Source organism: Bombyx mori, chromosome 9 (genome assembly GCF_030269925.1).
Source record: "Bombyx mori chromosome 9, ASM3026992v2".
Taxonomy (NCBI): domain Eukaryota; kingdom Metazoa; phylum Arthropoda; class Insecta; order Lepidoptera; family Bombycidae; genus Bombyx; species Bombyx mori.
The window spans coordinates 12,745,736-12,762,494 of NC_085115.1; the positions used below are offsets into that span (position 1 = coordinate 12,745,736).

Consider the following 16,759-nt stretch of genomic DNA (forward strand, 5'->3'; position numbering starts at 1 on the left):
TTATCTTCTCAACTCTTACACTAGTTACAAGTAGATGACGGCAGTCCCGTTTTAATGTCTATAGTCACGTGTAACCGCTTTAATGCAGGTGGCCGTGAACTCGTTCTTCTAACTATTAAAAAGCAAATAAGGAATACACTATATATGGGTACAGAGTTACTAAACCCTAAGAATAGTTTCAACAAAACCACTAATTTAGTTCACTTTATTTGAATTTGTGTTTAAAATATTTCAATTCTATCACAGATCAAAGATACAAGGGCTGGGGCTGTACGCTGCACGCGATCTAGAAAAGCACACTATGGTGATAGAGTACATTGGCGAAATAATACGATCAGAACTCTCAGAAATGAGAGAAAAGAAATACGAATCGAGAGTAAGTGAACGTTTCTATTTTTTTTATTTTTTTTATTGCCGTATATGAAGACGATCATACGGCCAACTTGATGGTGAGTGGTTACCGTCGCTTATGGAAGTCAGCAATGCCAGGAGCAGAGCCAAGCCGCTGCCTGTGGTTTAATAGTCTCTACAAGCCTCGTTTGAAGAAGAATATGTCATAACGCTCGGGAAACACCGTGGAGGGGAGCTCATTCCAGAGCCGGATGGTACGTAGCAAAAAAGGTCTGGAAACGCATTGTGGATGAGCGTAGTGGCTCCAGGTAGTATGGATGAACTCTACTCCGATGGCGGGCGGCGCGATGGTAAAAACGAAATAATTCACATGACTTAATCCTAATCTGTGTGAATATTTGTGGATAGAATCGCGGCGTTTACATGTTCCGGCTGGGTGAGCGGCGAGTGATAGACGCCACGCTATGCGGCGGCCTCGCGCGGTACATCAACCACTCGTGCCAGCCCAACTGCGTCGCCGAGACCGTGGAGGTCGACCGCTGTCTGCGGATCATCATCTTCGCCAAGAGACGCATCTCACGAGGAGAAGAGGTACACTTGACTCATTCATTTAAACAATCGATCTTAAAGTCAATAAGCTGTACATGTCTTGTTATCGGTGTTACTGTACCTTTCATCTTTGGACATTGACGTTTTACAGGCAACATTTATTAAATTGACTAACTGTTTTTTTTTTACTTTTATATTGTCCTAAAGTAAAGTAGCTGTTTTTTAAATTTCTAATTAATAGTGTAGTGTGAAAAAGGTGCACTGTGAGCGCGTTTGACTATTTATAATCATTCATGACTATAAACATCAAAATCAGCTTTAATATAATAGCACTCAAACATGTGGTATACTGCCTACCCACAAACAAGCCTGCAAGATTCCATGGCAGCAAAAACAGATGGTACTATGATACCGATCCATACAGGCTTGCGACACGCTCACTCAAAATCTATTTCTTAACCTAGAAGAGATCGTTTCTAAAGCCCAAAACTGTTAATGACTGAACGAACATAAATGGAAAAATTAAAATTAATTTGATATTTATTTTATTAAATGATTTTATCCTTGACTCGCAAACTAAAGCATACAGATCGGTTGTTATGGAACTTAGATTATTAGTTGTATATTGTTTTCACAGCACAGAGTACTGTTTATTGTGTCAATATTTTAATTTACTTATTTTTCTCAACAGCTCACCTATGATTACAAATTCGACATAGAAGACGATGCTCACAAAATCATGTGCATGTGCGGCGCGCCCAACTGTCGCAAGTGGATGAACTAAATGCTCAAACAAACTGTTGTTACTACATTTTAAAAGAGTGAATAAAATTTATTGATGTGATTCATATTTGTATATAATGCTGGATATGAATTCGTTTGCTAGGTTGATCGAAGGTTATAATGAATTGTGGTCCAGAGAAGGCTATGAAATATTATGTTTACCAAAGGAACGGATCAACCGTGAATGTTAAGGTTTATGAATTTAAGTAAATATTCACAAAGCCTTGTGATCTAATAAATAAGACAATATCAACAGAATTTTATTAATAAATTTTAACAATTTTTATATAAATTATGTTTCTACTATATATTGTAATTAGTAAGTCCTCAACACACTTTTGTAAATAAAACTAGATTCGTGTGAGATATTGTTATTGAATTTTAATATTTTAGACGTGAACGTTTTATAATAGTCGTAGATTGTAGAATTAGTTTTGACTTTTATTTTTCTATGAATATTTTTTTATTTCAAAACACTAAAGTATAGTTTTGGTTATTATTTAATCGATATTAGTGTGTACCGGCACGTATACTACGATAATCTCAGCTGTAGCGTTGCGTTAGGTTAAGTTACCAAATAGCGAAGTATGCATTTAGTTTCCACAGGTAGCACAAGCGTCGTTTCTTTACCTAAAATATATTTAATAGATGTATAAATAAATGTAAATAATCTTATAATGTCACATAAATGTAAATTTTATATTAAATTAAGAATTTCTTTCGTTTTGTAAAATTGAATTTTAAATGCCGTAATTTAAAGAAAATATATAATGTAAAGGTTAGACATACACAAAGAGGTAACATTAGACCACCATGTGCCTGACCTAGTTCGTGGTAGGATAGATTACGGAACGCCACATCGCGCCTTCGGAAAAATCTTTTACTTGTCGTATTTTTTAAGTGAATGTGTTGCACTTTGCCGGATTGCACCACCCCGAAGAAAGATATCTCACTTTAAATTAAATATCACTTAGGGACATTACAGAGTACTCAATAAATTCTATTATTAATATAAATACACAGTTAATTTGATTGGATTTGAGTTTATCGCGTTGCGTTCAGTTTCGAACCTTTTTATAATACTAATTTGCTAATCCGATTACTTAATTTTTCTAATTTGACATTTTGTGAGTCCATAATGAAAAACGTACAAACTCGTCGCCAAAATCGTACTACCAACGGCCGTTCCATATTATGTACATTGTATTAAATAATAAGGTCCAAAAAAATTGCTAGCTTACTTATTTTTACCTCGTAAAAATTATTATTATATAGAGTGAACCCGCAAAAAAATTCTTCCGAAATTCTCCAATGAATTTATATTTATCCTAGACAGTATATACTAATGCATGCTATGTTACGCTTTGTATTCCCTGCCCAAACCGTATACAAACCTTGATTAGTATTACAGATAATTCCCTATCCTCAAACAAATTATATCTCTCATAGAACTTAATTAGTCATTCACTTTTCAATATATGCGTATAAAAATTTAATTACAATCTTTGAACTAGTCGTTTTAATAATAAATCGACTAGACCAATGTCCTAATTTTTTAATGAATTTGTCTCAGTTTTAGAATAACTACTATAACATAACAACATATAACTACTACAACTGATCAACGAGTCTGCACTGCTTCCATTGTGGGCTCAAAATATTTTTGCTAATATATTCGTAAATTAGCAATAAGAATTGTTACCTTAAAAGAGTAAATCATTAAGCTGCATAATTACCTTATTTAAATTGTATTTCTCATAAAATATAAACGGAATTTAACTATACGGAATGGAAAAAAAGTCGTGAGCTGTAGTTAGAATAATTTTATGTAAATGTAATAAAGTAGTCCCAAAACGTGTTATTACCTCACATGTTACGCACGTATGAAATTTATTGTGATTATAATAAGTAGAATTTATGAAAAAAAAAATTAGCTACGCATTATTAAATATTTACACCCGCTGAAGGTTTTATAGAAATTTGCATAAGGTAGTGTGTGTGTAAGATCTGGTTTTAGAAGAAATTTATCGAGCTGTAAAAAAGTTTATTAAATAGAGTGAATTATTTTCAAGCTGGATGCCATTTATCTATGTTATAAATTCAAGTGATTTAATTTTAAGTGTTAAATGTGCAATAAATAAACATATTCATATAAAATCAGATTCTAAATCTCTTCAGCAAAATGACATTTTTATTAGATTTAGATAATTAATGCATTGTTTAAGAAATGAAACTTATCTTCATATTTTTCTCACTGCTCTATTTATTTGAAGCATTCCTGCACGCTGCACTGTGTAACGTAAACAAAGAATGTTGAAAATGTTGTTGGTAAAAAATACCGCGAAATAATCTACATACATTAGTATTTTATTATTGCATTATTTTCCTATCATTAAAGTTTTAATTAGTTGCATGTTTTTTATTTGCATTCCTGTGTGTGGCTTATTATCGACATACAGCAAAAATCAGTACAATTTTGAGATGTCATTTGATGAGAGGTCTCAATGGGCCATGTTTCAGAAATCGCTTAAAAGAAGATAGGCTATGGTCGGATCTTACAATCTATAATAAATATAACTTCATATGTAATATATACCTAGTCATCCAGCGCAATGTTTGATTGGTCTAGAATAATAGTACTTAATAAACTAAAAATTTATTTAACCTGAAAGATGCCACAGAATGTAATAAGGTGTTGGTTTAAATTATTATTTTTATTTTGCATAAATTTATAATGAAGTCGTAATATTAGATTAGGTATCACTGTATACCTACCTAATATCTATTAATACGCTGAACGCCATACTGCCTACCGGTGGGCCTAGCGTACCTACTACACCGGTCGGGCCTAGACAAAATCAGGGAATCAGTAATTTTTATCAACTAGATTTTTATTCTAAAATTTATAAAATGCGAATATGGAAGATAACAATTAGCGACCTTTACCGTTTAGTTTTTAAGATATTTTAAAAGGCTTTAACTTTGTTAAAAACTTCAAGTTTCTATAGGACTTGAAAAGCACGCCGTGCAGCTAAAGGACCACGCGGGTCACTGATAGCTGCAATCTCTTGACTTGTAGGAATCGTTTACGTTGGAACCCTCACGCGGTTCGCGAGTGACTCTCATGACCCAAACGGTTCAGTAAGATATGGCTCATCGGTGAGCACTGTAGCCTGAATGAAAATACTCGATTTTTCATTTGGCGCTCAACGTGCTACGGCAGTTCGTCAAAATCCCAAATGACTAAGGACTACAACATGATCAAATCATTGCAAATATTTGGAATAGTAGACTGGACAAACTTTATATACTTTAGAGGCTCCTCTACATGATGGCCTAGCGAGATGGCCACGCGATTGTCGAAACGTAAACACGATGGCGACATTCGGCTGCGGCAATATATTTATACAGCACCTACCATTATCGTTGTGTTGTTTATGTTTGGGATTCTACATCATGCTTTCTTTCAGATATATGTTGTTTGAAAAAAAAATATAATTTCACTATGAGGTTCATGTATTCATGTTTAGTAAAATTTGTAGAATAAATAAAACCAACGTCCACACTTAACCGCGTTAGGGTCGATTCGACCAAACAAGAGTAAATCTTATTCTTAGAATAACTCGTCAGTTAATCGAGAGTAAATCAATTTTACGTTTTACCAACTACAATTCTAAGAATAGTGGGCCTATTCGGGAATTGTTACTATACCGCCGTTTCGCACGGAATAACGGAGCTATTCCTAGAATAAAGTAATGGCGTCTGTCAGTCCAACATCTGATTTCTGTCATTTCATAAATATTTATTCTGTTTTAATTTCAAGTCAACGCAATGCACTAAATGATTATTAATAGTCTGAATGCAACGTTTAAACGAAAAAAGATAAAACCACACGACAAAACTTGACAATTCCCTCAAACAAACAAGAAATAAAAATAATACGTTTGACAGCTGGATATCTTACACAACAGCTACTTTTTCACACTAAAATACGGCAAAATCGAGTTGACGATTTGTATGCTCTTACACTATGCCGTTGAACAACAACATTTATTTGCCGGATTTTATTTTTGTTCACCATTCACTCTGCTATTCGCGTATTGTTATTCCTAGCGCAAGTATACGTGGAAAAACGACTATGAATTTACTCGAGATTAAAATCATGGAATAGGTTATTCCTCGTATAGTTACTCGAGTTTAAATTTAAGTTTGGTCGAATCCGCCCTTAGAGGATTCGTTGGAGAATGGACCACGTGTAGATGCGTACCACCATCACTAGCCCGCTTACCTTATAGTATTATTATAGTAGCTCTACAGTCTACACGATAGGTCATCCCGAAGTTTTTTAACGTTTTCCATAGCGTAAAAGTTACCTAACTCAAATTTGTACATAGATTATACACTTAATATAAATTTGTATGCAGTTGGGACAGCGCCCCTAGCGGCAAACGGGGCGAACGTTCCAACTCCACACAAACTTGAGTTAACTTTAACGCTATCGAATACGTTAAAAAACTCGCTCTGAGCACACTGTGTATTTGTTACTAGAACGTATAGATCCCAAATGAGAACTACATTACCATGAATTCTTTTAACTAGATCTCAATTGTAGTTTCACAACTGATATAATCCTCCAATTGGTTCATGGCAAAAACCAGCAGATTGGTGTTATCTACTCGTGTCTGCTGAAATTTGCTCTATCACTAGTAATTTACTCAACCTACAAACGAGAACAGAATGAAGGATGCAGAACACTTAACGGCAGAAATAGGCAACTATTATCTACCGGCAAAAGCTTATAATTCTAAAGACTATAATTTAAATGAAATTTAAATTATCAAGGTTTTGGCATTTCCTCCTCCTCCTTGCGTCGGTTTCCTCATTACTGAGAGTCGTGGTCATGGCCTTGAAACAGTTTGTTTTTTATAATGCACCGCCATCTGTTCCTATCTGTAGCTGAGTGCAGAGCATCGTGCACTGTGGTATCAAGGGCTGCATGAATCTTGTCCGTCCAACGGGTCCGGTTCCTGCCTCTTGGTCGCTTGCCCTCGACCTTTTCAGTGACCACCAATTTCTCCAAGTTGTCACTGTCTTTCCTTGCAATGTGGCCAAAGTATTCAAGAATCCCTTGCAGGCAAATGGTTGAGTCTAGTCCGGATTTTGAGCTGAGCTAGGATGGATACATTAGTGCGGCGTGCGGTCCAGGGAATACCCAACATCCTCCTCCAGCACCACATTTCGAAGGCATCAATCCGATTGCGGTCAGCTTTCTTTATAGTCCATGTCTTTTTTTTTTTTATTCCTTTGTAGGCAGACGATCATATGACCCACCTGATGGTGAGTGGTTACCGTCGCCCATGGACTTCAGCAATGCCAAGGGCAGAGCCAAGCCGCTGCCTATCGCTTAATACTCTCCACAAGCCTCGTTTGAAGAAGGACTGTCTCTGCTCCGTATATGAATTTTGAAAACACTAGTGTGCGGACTAGGCTGCTCTTGGTGTTCATAGAGATATTTTTATCCTTCCATATTTTGTCCAGCTGAGACATGTCACCTTTTGCCATCCCAATCCGTCTGCGAATTTCCGGTTCACAAGAGCCATTGTTCCTGATGTTGGAGCCCAGGTAAACGTAAAGTAAAGTAAAGTAAAGTTGTCCGTTACTTCTAAATTAAGTGTACCGCTGAGCTCCAGTGTGCCTGTGCGATCAACGATCATGACCTTTGTTTTAGATCTGTTTATCGCGAGTCCGAGGTCTTGGCTAGTGCGCTCCATCCTGTCCAAGAACCAGCCCATCTTGATTTCGCTGGCTGCCAGGAGAGTGGTGTCGTCAGCGTAGCGTAAGTAGGAAATTTTACAGCCTCCGACGGTAATGCCACCATCCCAACCATCGCATGTTTTCCTGACGATGTATTCGCCGTAAATATTGAACAGGATGGGTGACAGGATACAGCCCTGCCGCACGCCCTTGTGAAATTTGAACGAGTCAGATGCAGTCCTATCGACTCTCACTACTCCCTGGCTGTTGTAGTATGACTGAAGGAGTGCAGTAAGGTGGCGAGGGACCCCAGCTCTGTGAGGACATCCCCTAAGCAGTTTTGGCATTTAACTGTCAAAAAGTCTGACAGACAGACAAAAATATAAAGAAGTCGTCGTGGATCAGACGTCCAGTGCATTTGTATCCACCGACGCACCGATGTTCGAGTCCCGTCGGCAGGTACCAATTTTTCTAATGAACGAACGCTGACGTAGTTAACATATGTTCACGATTGACTTCCACAGTGAAGGAAGAACATTGTGTAACATTTTATTACTGGTGGTAGGACCTCTTATGAGTCCGCGCTGGTGGGTACCTGCCTACTTCTATTTCGTGAAGCAGCAATGCATTTCGGTTTGAAGGGTGGGGCTGCCGTTGTAACTATACTGAGACTTTAGAGCTCATATCTCAAGATGGGTGCCAGCATTTACGTTGTATATGTGTATGGGCTCCAGTAACCACTAAACACTAGGTGGGCCATGAGCTTGTTCACTGACCTAAGCCACAAAAAAAAGACAAAAATGATATAAAATTTATACATTATTTTATTGTCTTTGTTTTTAAATTCAAAAGATCTAAAATATTAGATTTAATTCTCATTATTTATTTATTAAGGATGTAAGTGTTTTATGGTATATATGTACGTTGGTTTTGAGTAGCTGGAAAGTAAAAGGTATTTGTTGTGTAAACTTCTTTATTGAAAGTCCACATTGAACTTAACCTAAAAGCAGATTACAGCCTGCGTCCTCTTCGGCCACCCTTCCTACGGGTCGAGTCTGATGGTACGGGGGTGACATCTTCAATGCGGCCAATCTTCATACTTGAACGAGCAAGAGCCCGAAGTGCAGACTGAGCACCAGGACCAGGGGTCTTTGTTTTGTTTCCACCAGTAGCACGGAGCTTTATGTGCAAGGCCGTTATGCCAAGAGTTTTGCATTTCTCTGCTACATCCTATGACAATTAAATAAATAGAATTATTTTAGGTAAAAACATAATTTTAATAAATTAAGTTATCAAAATTACTAATTTGCAGCTGTTCAAGTATAAACAAAATTAATTTAACAATAACCTCTAATTTACACATTCTTATGTTTTGTATAATTATTATCAAATTTTCTGATAAGTAAACTCTAGGTTAGGTCCTTTAAAAGCATTATCTGCCATAATGGATAGCCAGAACTCCTCATATCACATGCAATTATTTGCTGTCCTTTATGTAGTGTAGGTTTATATTTATGTGCATTGTTTTCTTCTTTAAATGCATACAATTAAAAACGATCGATATTAAATATTACTGTAACAGGAGTCAAATATATTATACATTTTTAAAACGAAGATTAATCAAGTAAGTTCCCTCCTACAAGTATATTTTTATAAACAGAGTAAAATGTACAAAAACTGTACATAAAATTAAATTGCATCTTTGTGAAAAGATTGAAAAGTAGAAGAGGGCTGACAAAATATGATGAACATTGTAGAAAGAGAACTTGTTTACAATACAACCTTAACAATATTTTTATTCTTGGTATTGTTTACTGACCTGTGCCGCCAACATAGCAGCGTAGGGTGACGCTTCATCACGGTCAGCCTTCACCTTCATGCCACCAGTGACACGGGCGATAGTTTCCCGGCCGGATAAATCAGTAACATGAACGAATGTGTCATTGAATGAAGCGAAAATGTGTGCTACACCAAACACTGTTTCGCCCACTAAATGCTGGGGCCCGAGGGTCACCTGGACCTCCTCTTTAGCAACTTTGTTTTTTCTCGGGGCCATGGCTCAGCCTGAAAATAACAACATTTTCAACACTTGTAACCTCAAAAAATCTAGTTAATCTTCATTATAGCCACCACAAAATATATCGTTAACGTTGCGCCTATTCTCTATATGTTTGAACATATAATTATTTTATTACAAATCTAACTATAATCACATATTTCTTTAAATTATGAAAATACCTTTAGCTTGAGAGCTGTCAAAATCTAAAAGAAATTTGGCTAAAAGATCTACTAAAAACTGACCCTTAGGTGTTGCCAAGGAATGAGAATATAGATTACCAAACAGTGTCACAGGGTTAGATTGATTAAAAAAATGTACCTAACATATTGAAATACAAATAAAATGAAGAGTTCAGAGGTGGAACAGTTTCATTATGCCAATATTGCTTTTTATTTAGAGCGTCTGGTAGCGTCTGGTAGGTACATGTCATGCATAGACACTTTCAAATAATGTGTATTATCAATATATAGATACTTAAGTCTCATGTCCTGAAATTTTGGTGATGGTATTCACGTAATGATGTCTGGGTTCCAGTGACCTCTTAACATTAGGTGGGCTCTGATCAAGTTCACCCACTTAAGTAATGAAAATATCAATTTAACAGTATTTCTCTTTTCGTTTTCGCATTAACAGTCTTAACCGGATTTATCATTAATAATATTGTCAACTTTTTTGTGAGAGTTTTGTTAATTATAAAACCACTCAGTGGATGACATAGATAATACACTTAATATTTAATGTGGAGGACAACATGCCTATCTACTGAAAATAATAATTCTGCTGTACATATTCTCTGTTCTGAATTATACACTTGTTAATAATCGATAGTACAGGGACCAATACTACCACCGAATAAAAAGAAGTGGATTCAGGAATCGTTTCAAATGTCAGTACATTTCTAGGAAAACCATTTTTCTAGCTGGCAGTCCCTGTGACATCCGGAAATAGCGTACGTCATTGCCAACAGATTCACAGTTTCATCGCAATAATCATTAGCTAAAGAAATTATCCATTTTACAACGTAACATATTACAAATAAGCGCGAAAACTCGTGATACTCTTCCTTTAGGATTAGTTATTAATATAGTTCAATTTAATTATGTGAGTATTTCATTACGTGTACTTTACGTCCTGAGTGTTTCATGAATGACAATCTGTCATATTACCCAATTCAATAATCCTGCTGCGTTTTATATTTGTCTAGTCGTGTGTGACGGCATGGAGGCTATAAATTAAAAATCTTGTGGTTAATTCTAGCTCTTGATGCTGTTACGCAGTTGAAACTAAAAAATATTTGCAAGTCATTACCATTGTGCCTTAGTCTTTGTAAGAAAGGTGCAAATCCTGAATGTATAGTTGTTACGTTACGTTCCAGATTCAAAAATGTTTATCCTCGACTGGTTCACTGGAGTGTTGGGATTTCTTGGTAAGTTAAACTTTCGTTATCACTTACGTTATATTTCAACTTTATTCATAAACATAAAATATTTAGTTTAATAATTATAAATAAATTTGTAACAATACAACATAAGAGATATAATTTTCTTTAAAGTCTTATTGTTATGTTTGAAAAAGCTTTCCTCTGTTGGGTAAAATCTAAATATTTTTGTCAATAACTTCTGTATACTTTTACAGCATAGTAAATCCAGTAAAATTAAGTACATAATCAAATGGTTTTGTAAATTATTTTATATGCCACAGATCAAAGAGTTTTAAGGGGTTATTGAAATTACTACTAAATAACTAGTATATTAAATGGAAGGGATTTTCAAGACAACAGAGATAAGTTGAGGGTGCAAAGTGCAATCATCTGGCATGACATGAATTGATGATCACTCTTATTTACTCGACAACTACTAATTTTGTAGATTTAAACTTTTCTAACTTACTAGTCTTAGCAGTCCAACTGAATGTAATTAAATTACCAAGGTCACAGTCTTGACTATTGTTAAATGTTATAAATACATCTATTTATTGAACTTAAATAAGCCTTATCTGTTATACTTTGATGGTAATATGACAGAAAACTTAACAAAACAGTCAACAACAAGACTCAGTTTCATCACCATCAGCTGAACGTCTTTGGAATGCATAGAGAACAAACATACTATGATAAATTTGTTAATTAACAAAAGTTGTTATCAGGTCTATGGAAAAAGTCGGGCAAGCTCTTGTTTCTGGGACTTGACAATGCAGGGAAGACAACACTCTTACATATGTTGAAAGATGATAGACTTGCTCAACATGTACCTACTTTACATCCTAGTAAGTATCAACTTTTGTTACAATTAAAAACGGTACTCATTCCTGCGTTTAAAATTGTCGAGATAAAAGTATTTTCAGAAATGGGTTGTTTGAGGTGGAAAAAAATGTGTTTATGATAATATTTCTTTATATATATATGAAATATTGGAAAAGCTTTCCAAAAAACCCTGTTTTGTTAAATATATCTTAGCCTAAATGAATTGAACAAATCACATCCCACTTGTTATCATGAGGTTACAGGAGCCCATGGACACATGGTAGCAGTTGACGATTTTTAAAACTAGAGGTCACAGTCTGTCTTATATTGGAATTGTAATTAATTACTGCTTCACTCACAAATTAGGATCGTTATATCATTTTGTGAACTTGTCTTACCACTCATTAGCTGGTTACACATACAATGACCTAAACCTAACATTTTCTCTTGTGTTATGTGTATTGGTAACAAACAATTGAGACAAGCATTAGTACACATCCAGATCTCAAAAGCAATTTTAAAAGATGATGATTTTGATTCGCAATCAGTCTTTAAAAGTAGTCTTGTAAAACAGTTGTTTTAGTGGACTACTTGAGTATGAGGAAATTGTCCAGAGATCATATTTAACTATCAGTGTCACTTCTATACTAATACTACACCAATGATGCAATTACATTACTGAGAGTAGCCCAAAATATGTATAAATGATTTTTTTGAAGAGTTCTATTAGTTAGTAGGGATTCTATTAGTTAATGACTTCCCTTAGTATGTATCTGCTCATATGCATATGTATGTATTTGTATGTAAAATATAATGTAAAATGAAGAATAACCTTTAATAAAAAAAAATTAAACAATATCCAAATTAATACAAGATTCCTGTAATCTGCATTTGTATTATACAATAAAAAAAATTTATTGCTTACATGGGTGGACGAGCTCACAGCCCACCTGGTATTAAGTGGTTACTGGAACCCATACCTACGACGTAAATGCGCCACCCACCTTGAGATATAAGTTCTAAGGTCTCGAGTGTACTTACAATGGCTGCCCCACCTTTCAAACCGAAACGCATTACTGCTTCACGGCAGAAATAGGCGGGGTGGTGGTACCCACCCGCGCGGACTCACAAAAGGTCCTACCACCAGTAAAGAAATGGAAATATCAATTTTCAGCATCCGAGGAACTGTCAATAGGCAGTATGCGTTTCACGACGTTCGACCTCGGTGGGCATCAGCAGGCGCGTCGTGTGTGGCGCGACTACTTCCCCGCGGTGGACGCGATAGTGTTCCTGGTCGACGCGTGTGACCGGCCACGTCTGCCGGAGTCCAAGGCTGAACTAGACTCGTTGCTCACTGACGAGACGCTCAGTAACTGCCCTGTGCTGATTCTCGGCAACAAGATTGATAAACCCGGTGCTGCCAGTGAAGACGAACTACGTCACTTTTTCAATCTGTATCAGCAGACCACTGGAAAGGTTAGCATATATAACTTGTCAATTAAAATTAAGTTTGCTATATATTTCTAAACTAATTTGTAGAAGTATTAAGTAGGAAAAGCTAAACCCTGTTTAATTTCGTTAAGTGAATATGTTGCAGCCAGTGGTGGATTTACACTCGAGACAGTCGGGGCAAGTGCCCAGGGTGGCAAAGTTTAGAAAGTTAAAGTTTTTTTTTAGTCCTATCAAGATTGCTGTTATTTCTATTAATTAATACTTTTCTGTTTAATTGATAGTTCAATAAATTCAATTCATCCATTATTTGTGAATTATAAATTTGGCACTTTTGGTCAAAATTAATAATCAAAATTATTTAAACAATTTATTTCCTTGGACATTTAAAAAAAAAATCGAAATTTCCATTTTCTGGAATTAAAGAAATTTAATTAGGTTTTTTTTTATGTAATATAATTATGAGCAAGGTGGCAAAGTGCAAAATTTATAATTGTTAGAAAAAAAACAAATATTTATTTATGTTTTTGGAATATATATAACATATGATAAAGTTTCTGCAATAAATTAGTTATTTTAATTGTGAAAAATAAAATATATTAACTATATAAGTTTAGGTAAAATTCCAGTATTGGGGCGGTTTTTTTTCCGGTGCCCAGGAGCGGCATTACGTCTAAATCCAGTCTTGGTTGCAGCTATCATTTTAATTGAAAGAAATAAGTCGATCCACATTTTTATTTCCAGGGAAAAGTATCAAGGTCCGAGCTTCCCGGTCGGCCGCTGGAGCTTTTCATGTGCTCGGTGCTGAAGCGTCAGGGCTACGGCGAGGGCTTCCGCTGGCTCGCGCAGTACATCGACTGAGCGCGTTGCATCCGCGTCATCAAGCTTCGTCAACGTAGCTGCATATTTACTAAGACCAATACTTTATTTTACAATTTTTAGCCATGAAAAATATATTCCTGGTAAGATATTAAAAAAAAGAGTACTGTGAACTTACCTGTCGTGTTATATGATAAAACAGAGCAGATACATCTTCTGGAGCACTAATTACTGGTTTCAAAGTTATTGTTAGTGATGAATACTAAGTATGGCTCCAGAAGGTGCTTCTCTCTGCCTTTTTTTTATTACAACAAACATTTAAGGAAGACAAACGGGACTTTTGGTTAGAGTCGATTTTTAGAAAACTAAACAGAATATCTCGAATTTTACGAACCGTAGTAGTCTCGATAGAAATATTATAATAGTATAAAACTGAATTAAAAGACATTTGAATGTTTCCAAATGTTATGAAAAATTCTTATATTAAGTTTACAAGTAACATTTCTACAGTAATGTATCACATTGAAGAGGAAACACTGTAATAAATTAAGTTGTAATCAGCTTAAAGTATTTTAAAAAAATCTATCGAAATGAACATGAGAGGAGACTAAAGTATGTACCTGTTTAAAGATTCATCGACATTGAAATGTTTTAAAAATTGAAATTTTATAAATACAGAAAAATTAGATGATATGTTCTTAATGAATTTAAATATATTTAGTGTTGTAGTAAGGTAAGTAGCTACGTTTACAAGTAACATTTTAAACTTCATTATAGTCTTAACGCGCAACGCTTACAGACAGGCTCCTTCTCTTGATACCAGCGCCTTCACTTAAACTTTATTGTCTTCATAGGGCCGTTTCTACTGCGCTTATAAATAGTATGTATTGTTTCATTGTTATTTTCGTCCTAAAATCTTATGTATAATCACGATTCAGTCAGTTTTCATTTAGATGAATGATTTTCATGCGGTCAATGGCTTAAGTCAACATGTGGAACAAATAAAATCATGTATGTTATAATATTCTTATCTGTAGTCTAATATTCAGACCAGAGTTTTTATCAGCTAATGTCGTATAGATGATATATGGCATATCGATAAATAACCTTCTGTCGGCGTTACGTATTATACTCGTTTTCCAGTAATGTTTGTTTGAAGTACTGCTACCACTAAGTTCTGTAATGCGTATAAGATTTTGTGACTAGATTACACTAGACAGGTGCCATGTTTCTCCAACATGTTTATTAATATTTTTTATGTTGTGATTTTCTTATGAAAGCTCAATGTTACAATGTTTTCGCCTTAATATCGTGAAGCGTATCCGAGTGCTGTGAAAACAAGCATTCCTAGAAAGCGAGTTAGTGATATTTATAAAATGTTTTGTGCCCTAGTTTGGACTGTAAGTATTCGTAATTCATATATTGAATCATTAACCTTAAATCTAAAGGATGAAGGTTTATTCTTGTAATTCTTTAGGTTTATGAAACCTTGTTTTTCTTTTTAATTCGGGCAATGGTGCAAAGCATGTCCAGCCAGATATATCCTCATGATGGGATATTAATAATATTTATATTTGCGAATTCGCGTCGCATTCAATTAAGCAGATTTTAAAAATTCTCCCGGTATGTTTATTTGTCATTATAATTTATATTATGTACGTATCGTCTTTGGATTCAAACTGTATAAAATAATAAATAATAATTGAAATGACATTATATTTATTTTCTTGATTTCATTCCAACATTGAGTGATGGGCGTTCTGCAAAACTTCAAATCGTAATTAATGTTTTTGTAAATTATTTTCTTGTATTTTTTGGGCTTTGTATTAGAACGGTTAGTCTGAATACTTAACGGCTATTAATTATGTAATTGTAAGGATCATCTCAGTATGATATAATAGGGTATGTGACTATTTAAATTATTGTTCGTTTAGAGGCCTCAAACTCTGGTGACGTCACACGTTGGTGAACAGACTGTGACCTCGTCTGACCTTGTTTCTGTCCAAAAGCATTTTTTATATATTTACTGTTATGTTACGACACAATCACGTGACTAGAAACAATTATTTGGGTGGTTTAATAATAGAGACTTAAGTACAGATTTTTATTGTACTAAATTTAAGGAGCTACAGACTTACTGATTTAAATATTGCATTCTCTTCTTTTTCTAATTAATTTTAAAATGATTTTCTCAAATATATTTTCACTCATACAAGGCGGGGATGCCGTATGACTATAAATATAAACACTATAATAAAATTATTGGTTTTACTAAAAATAGCATTTATTAAGGTAAAAAAAGGAAGCAATGTTGAAAGCTATTACATGTATTTTGTAGCGAATTCTTAGAAACTGCTCAGGCGAAGAACATCAAATAGAAAATATATTCCCCTATTTTAGTTATTATTATTTAATCTAAATGAATTATTTTGCGTGTGCGGCCTTAAAACTTTGCAATACATTACTTTGTAACATCTAAGGTGATACCGTGTGCCCCACCCGCAGTGTACAGAAAATAGTCAAGTACCCTATATAGTTATTTTTGTTTGTTTTTTGAACATCACATGTGTCTGTCGAGTGGGCAGTATTGGTGGGTTGGTAGACAAGCCGTTCTTGGTTCATTCGCGTTCAGCTGGCTTCAGCGCTGCGCCCTGCGTCATTTATACATTTGTTTCGATAATCTGCAGTTTGTCTTAAAAACAAAGTTTGTAATAAAATTTGTACGAAATATTTGTTTTGTTTCAATGTTGTTT

At 34.9% G+C, this 16,759-nt stretch overlaps 3 protein-coding genes across 13 annotated transcripts in view; 2 read left to right on the top strand and 1 right to left on the bottom strand.

The window, feature by feature from the left end:
• The window catches only part of LOC101736107 (histone-lysine N-methyltransferase 2C), a 48,754-nt gene extending 44,662 nt beyond the window's left edge, over nucleotides 1–4,092 (top strand). For all 10 annotated transcript variants that reach the window (XM_062670189.1, XM_038013003.2, XM_038013008.2 and 7 more), the window contains 3 exons: nucleotides 247–376; nucleotides 760–942; nucleotides 1,592–4,092. In XM_062670189.1, coding sequence (XP_062526173.1) covers nucleotides 247–376; nucleotides 760–942; nucleotides 1,592–1,684 — 406 coding nt within the window. In that variant the 3' untranslated portion in view covers nucleotides 1,685–4,092. The remainder of the gene's footprint in view (nucleotides 1–246; nucleotides 377–759; nucleotides 943–1,591) is intronic.
• A 4,300-nt stretch (nucleotides 4,093–8,392) lies between these two features.
• On the bottom strand, nucleotides 8,393–9,930 carry RpS14 (ribosomal protein S14). Of its 2 annotated transcripts, none has more exons than XM_062669984.1 (3): nucleotides 9,739–9,930; nucleotides 9,257–9,501; nucleotides 8,393–8,667 (listed from the first exon to the last, which is right to left on the bottom strand). In XM_062669984.1, the coding sequence occupies exons 2-3, from the start codon at nucleotides 9,491–9,493 to the stop codon at nucleotides 8,449–8,451; spliced, it is 456 nt and encodes a 151-aa protein (XP_062525968.1). In that variant the 5' UTR covers nucleotides 9,494–9,501; nucleotides 9,739–9,930; the 3' UTR covers nucleotides 8,393–8,448.
• A 295-nt stretch (nucleotides 9,931–10,225) lies between these two features.
• On the top strand, nucleotides 10,226–16,736 carry LOC101735890 (GTP-binding protein SAR1b). The gene is made up of 5 exons (XM_004931110.5): nucleotides 10,226–10,597; nucleotides 10,872–10,922; nucleotides 11,642–11,761; nucleotides 12,913–13,214; nucleotides 13,932–16,736. The coding sequence occupies exons 2-5, from the start codon at nucleotides 10,880–10,882 to the stop codon at nucleotides 14,046–14,048; spliced, it is 582 nt and encodes a 193-aa protein (XP_004931167.1). The 5' UTR covers nucleotides 10,226–10,597; nucleotides 10,872–10,879; the 3' UTR covers nucleotides 14,049–16,736.
• Nucleotides 16,737–16,759: the final 23 nt, after the last annotated feature.

Excerpts from the sequence above, each read along its gene's own strand:
- RpS14 (XM_062669984.1), bottom strand. The coding sequence starts at position 9,493 with ATGGCCCCGAGAAAAAACAAAGTTGCTAAAGAGGAGGTCCAGGTGACC. Across the intron at positions 8,668-9,256 it reads CTGCTATGTTGGCGGCACAG|GATGTAGCAGAGAAATGCAA; the intron begins GTCAGTAAACAA and ends TAATTGTCATAG.
- LOC101735890 (XM_004931110.5), top strand. The coding sequence starts at position 10,880 with ATGTTTATCCTCGACTGGTTCACTGGAGTGTTGGGATTTCTTG. Across the intron at positions 10,923-11,641 it reads TGGAGTGTTGGGATTTCTTG|GTCTATGGAAAAAGTCGGGC; the intron begins GTAAGTTAAACT and ends AGTTGTTATCAG. Across the intron at positions 13,215-13,931 it reads ATCAGCAGACCACTGGAAAG|GGAAAAGTATCAAGGTCCGA; the intron begins GTTAGCATATAT and ends TTTTATTTCCAG.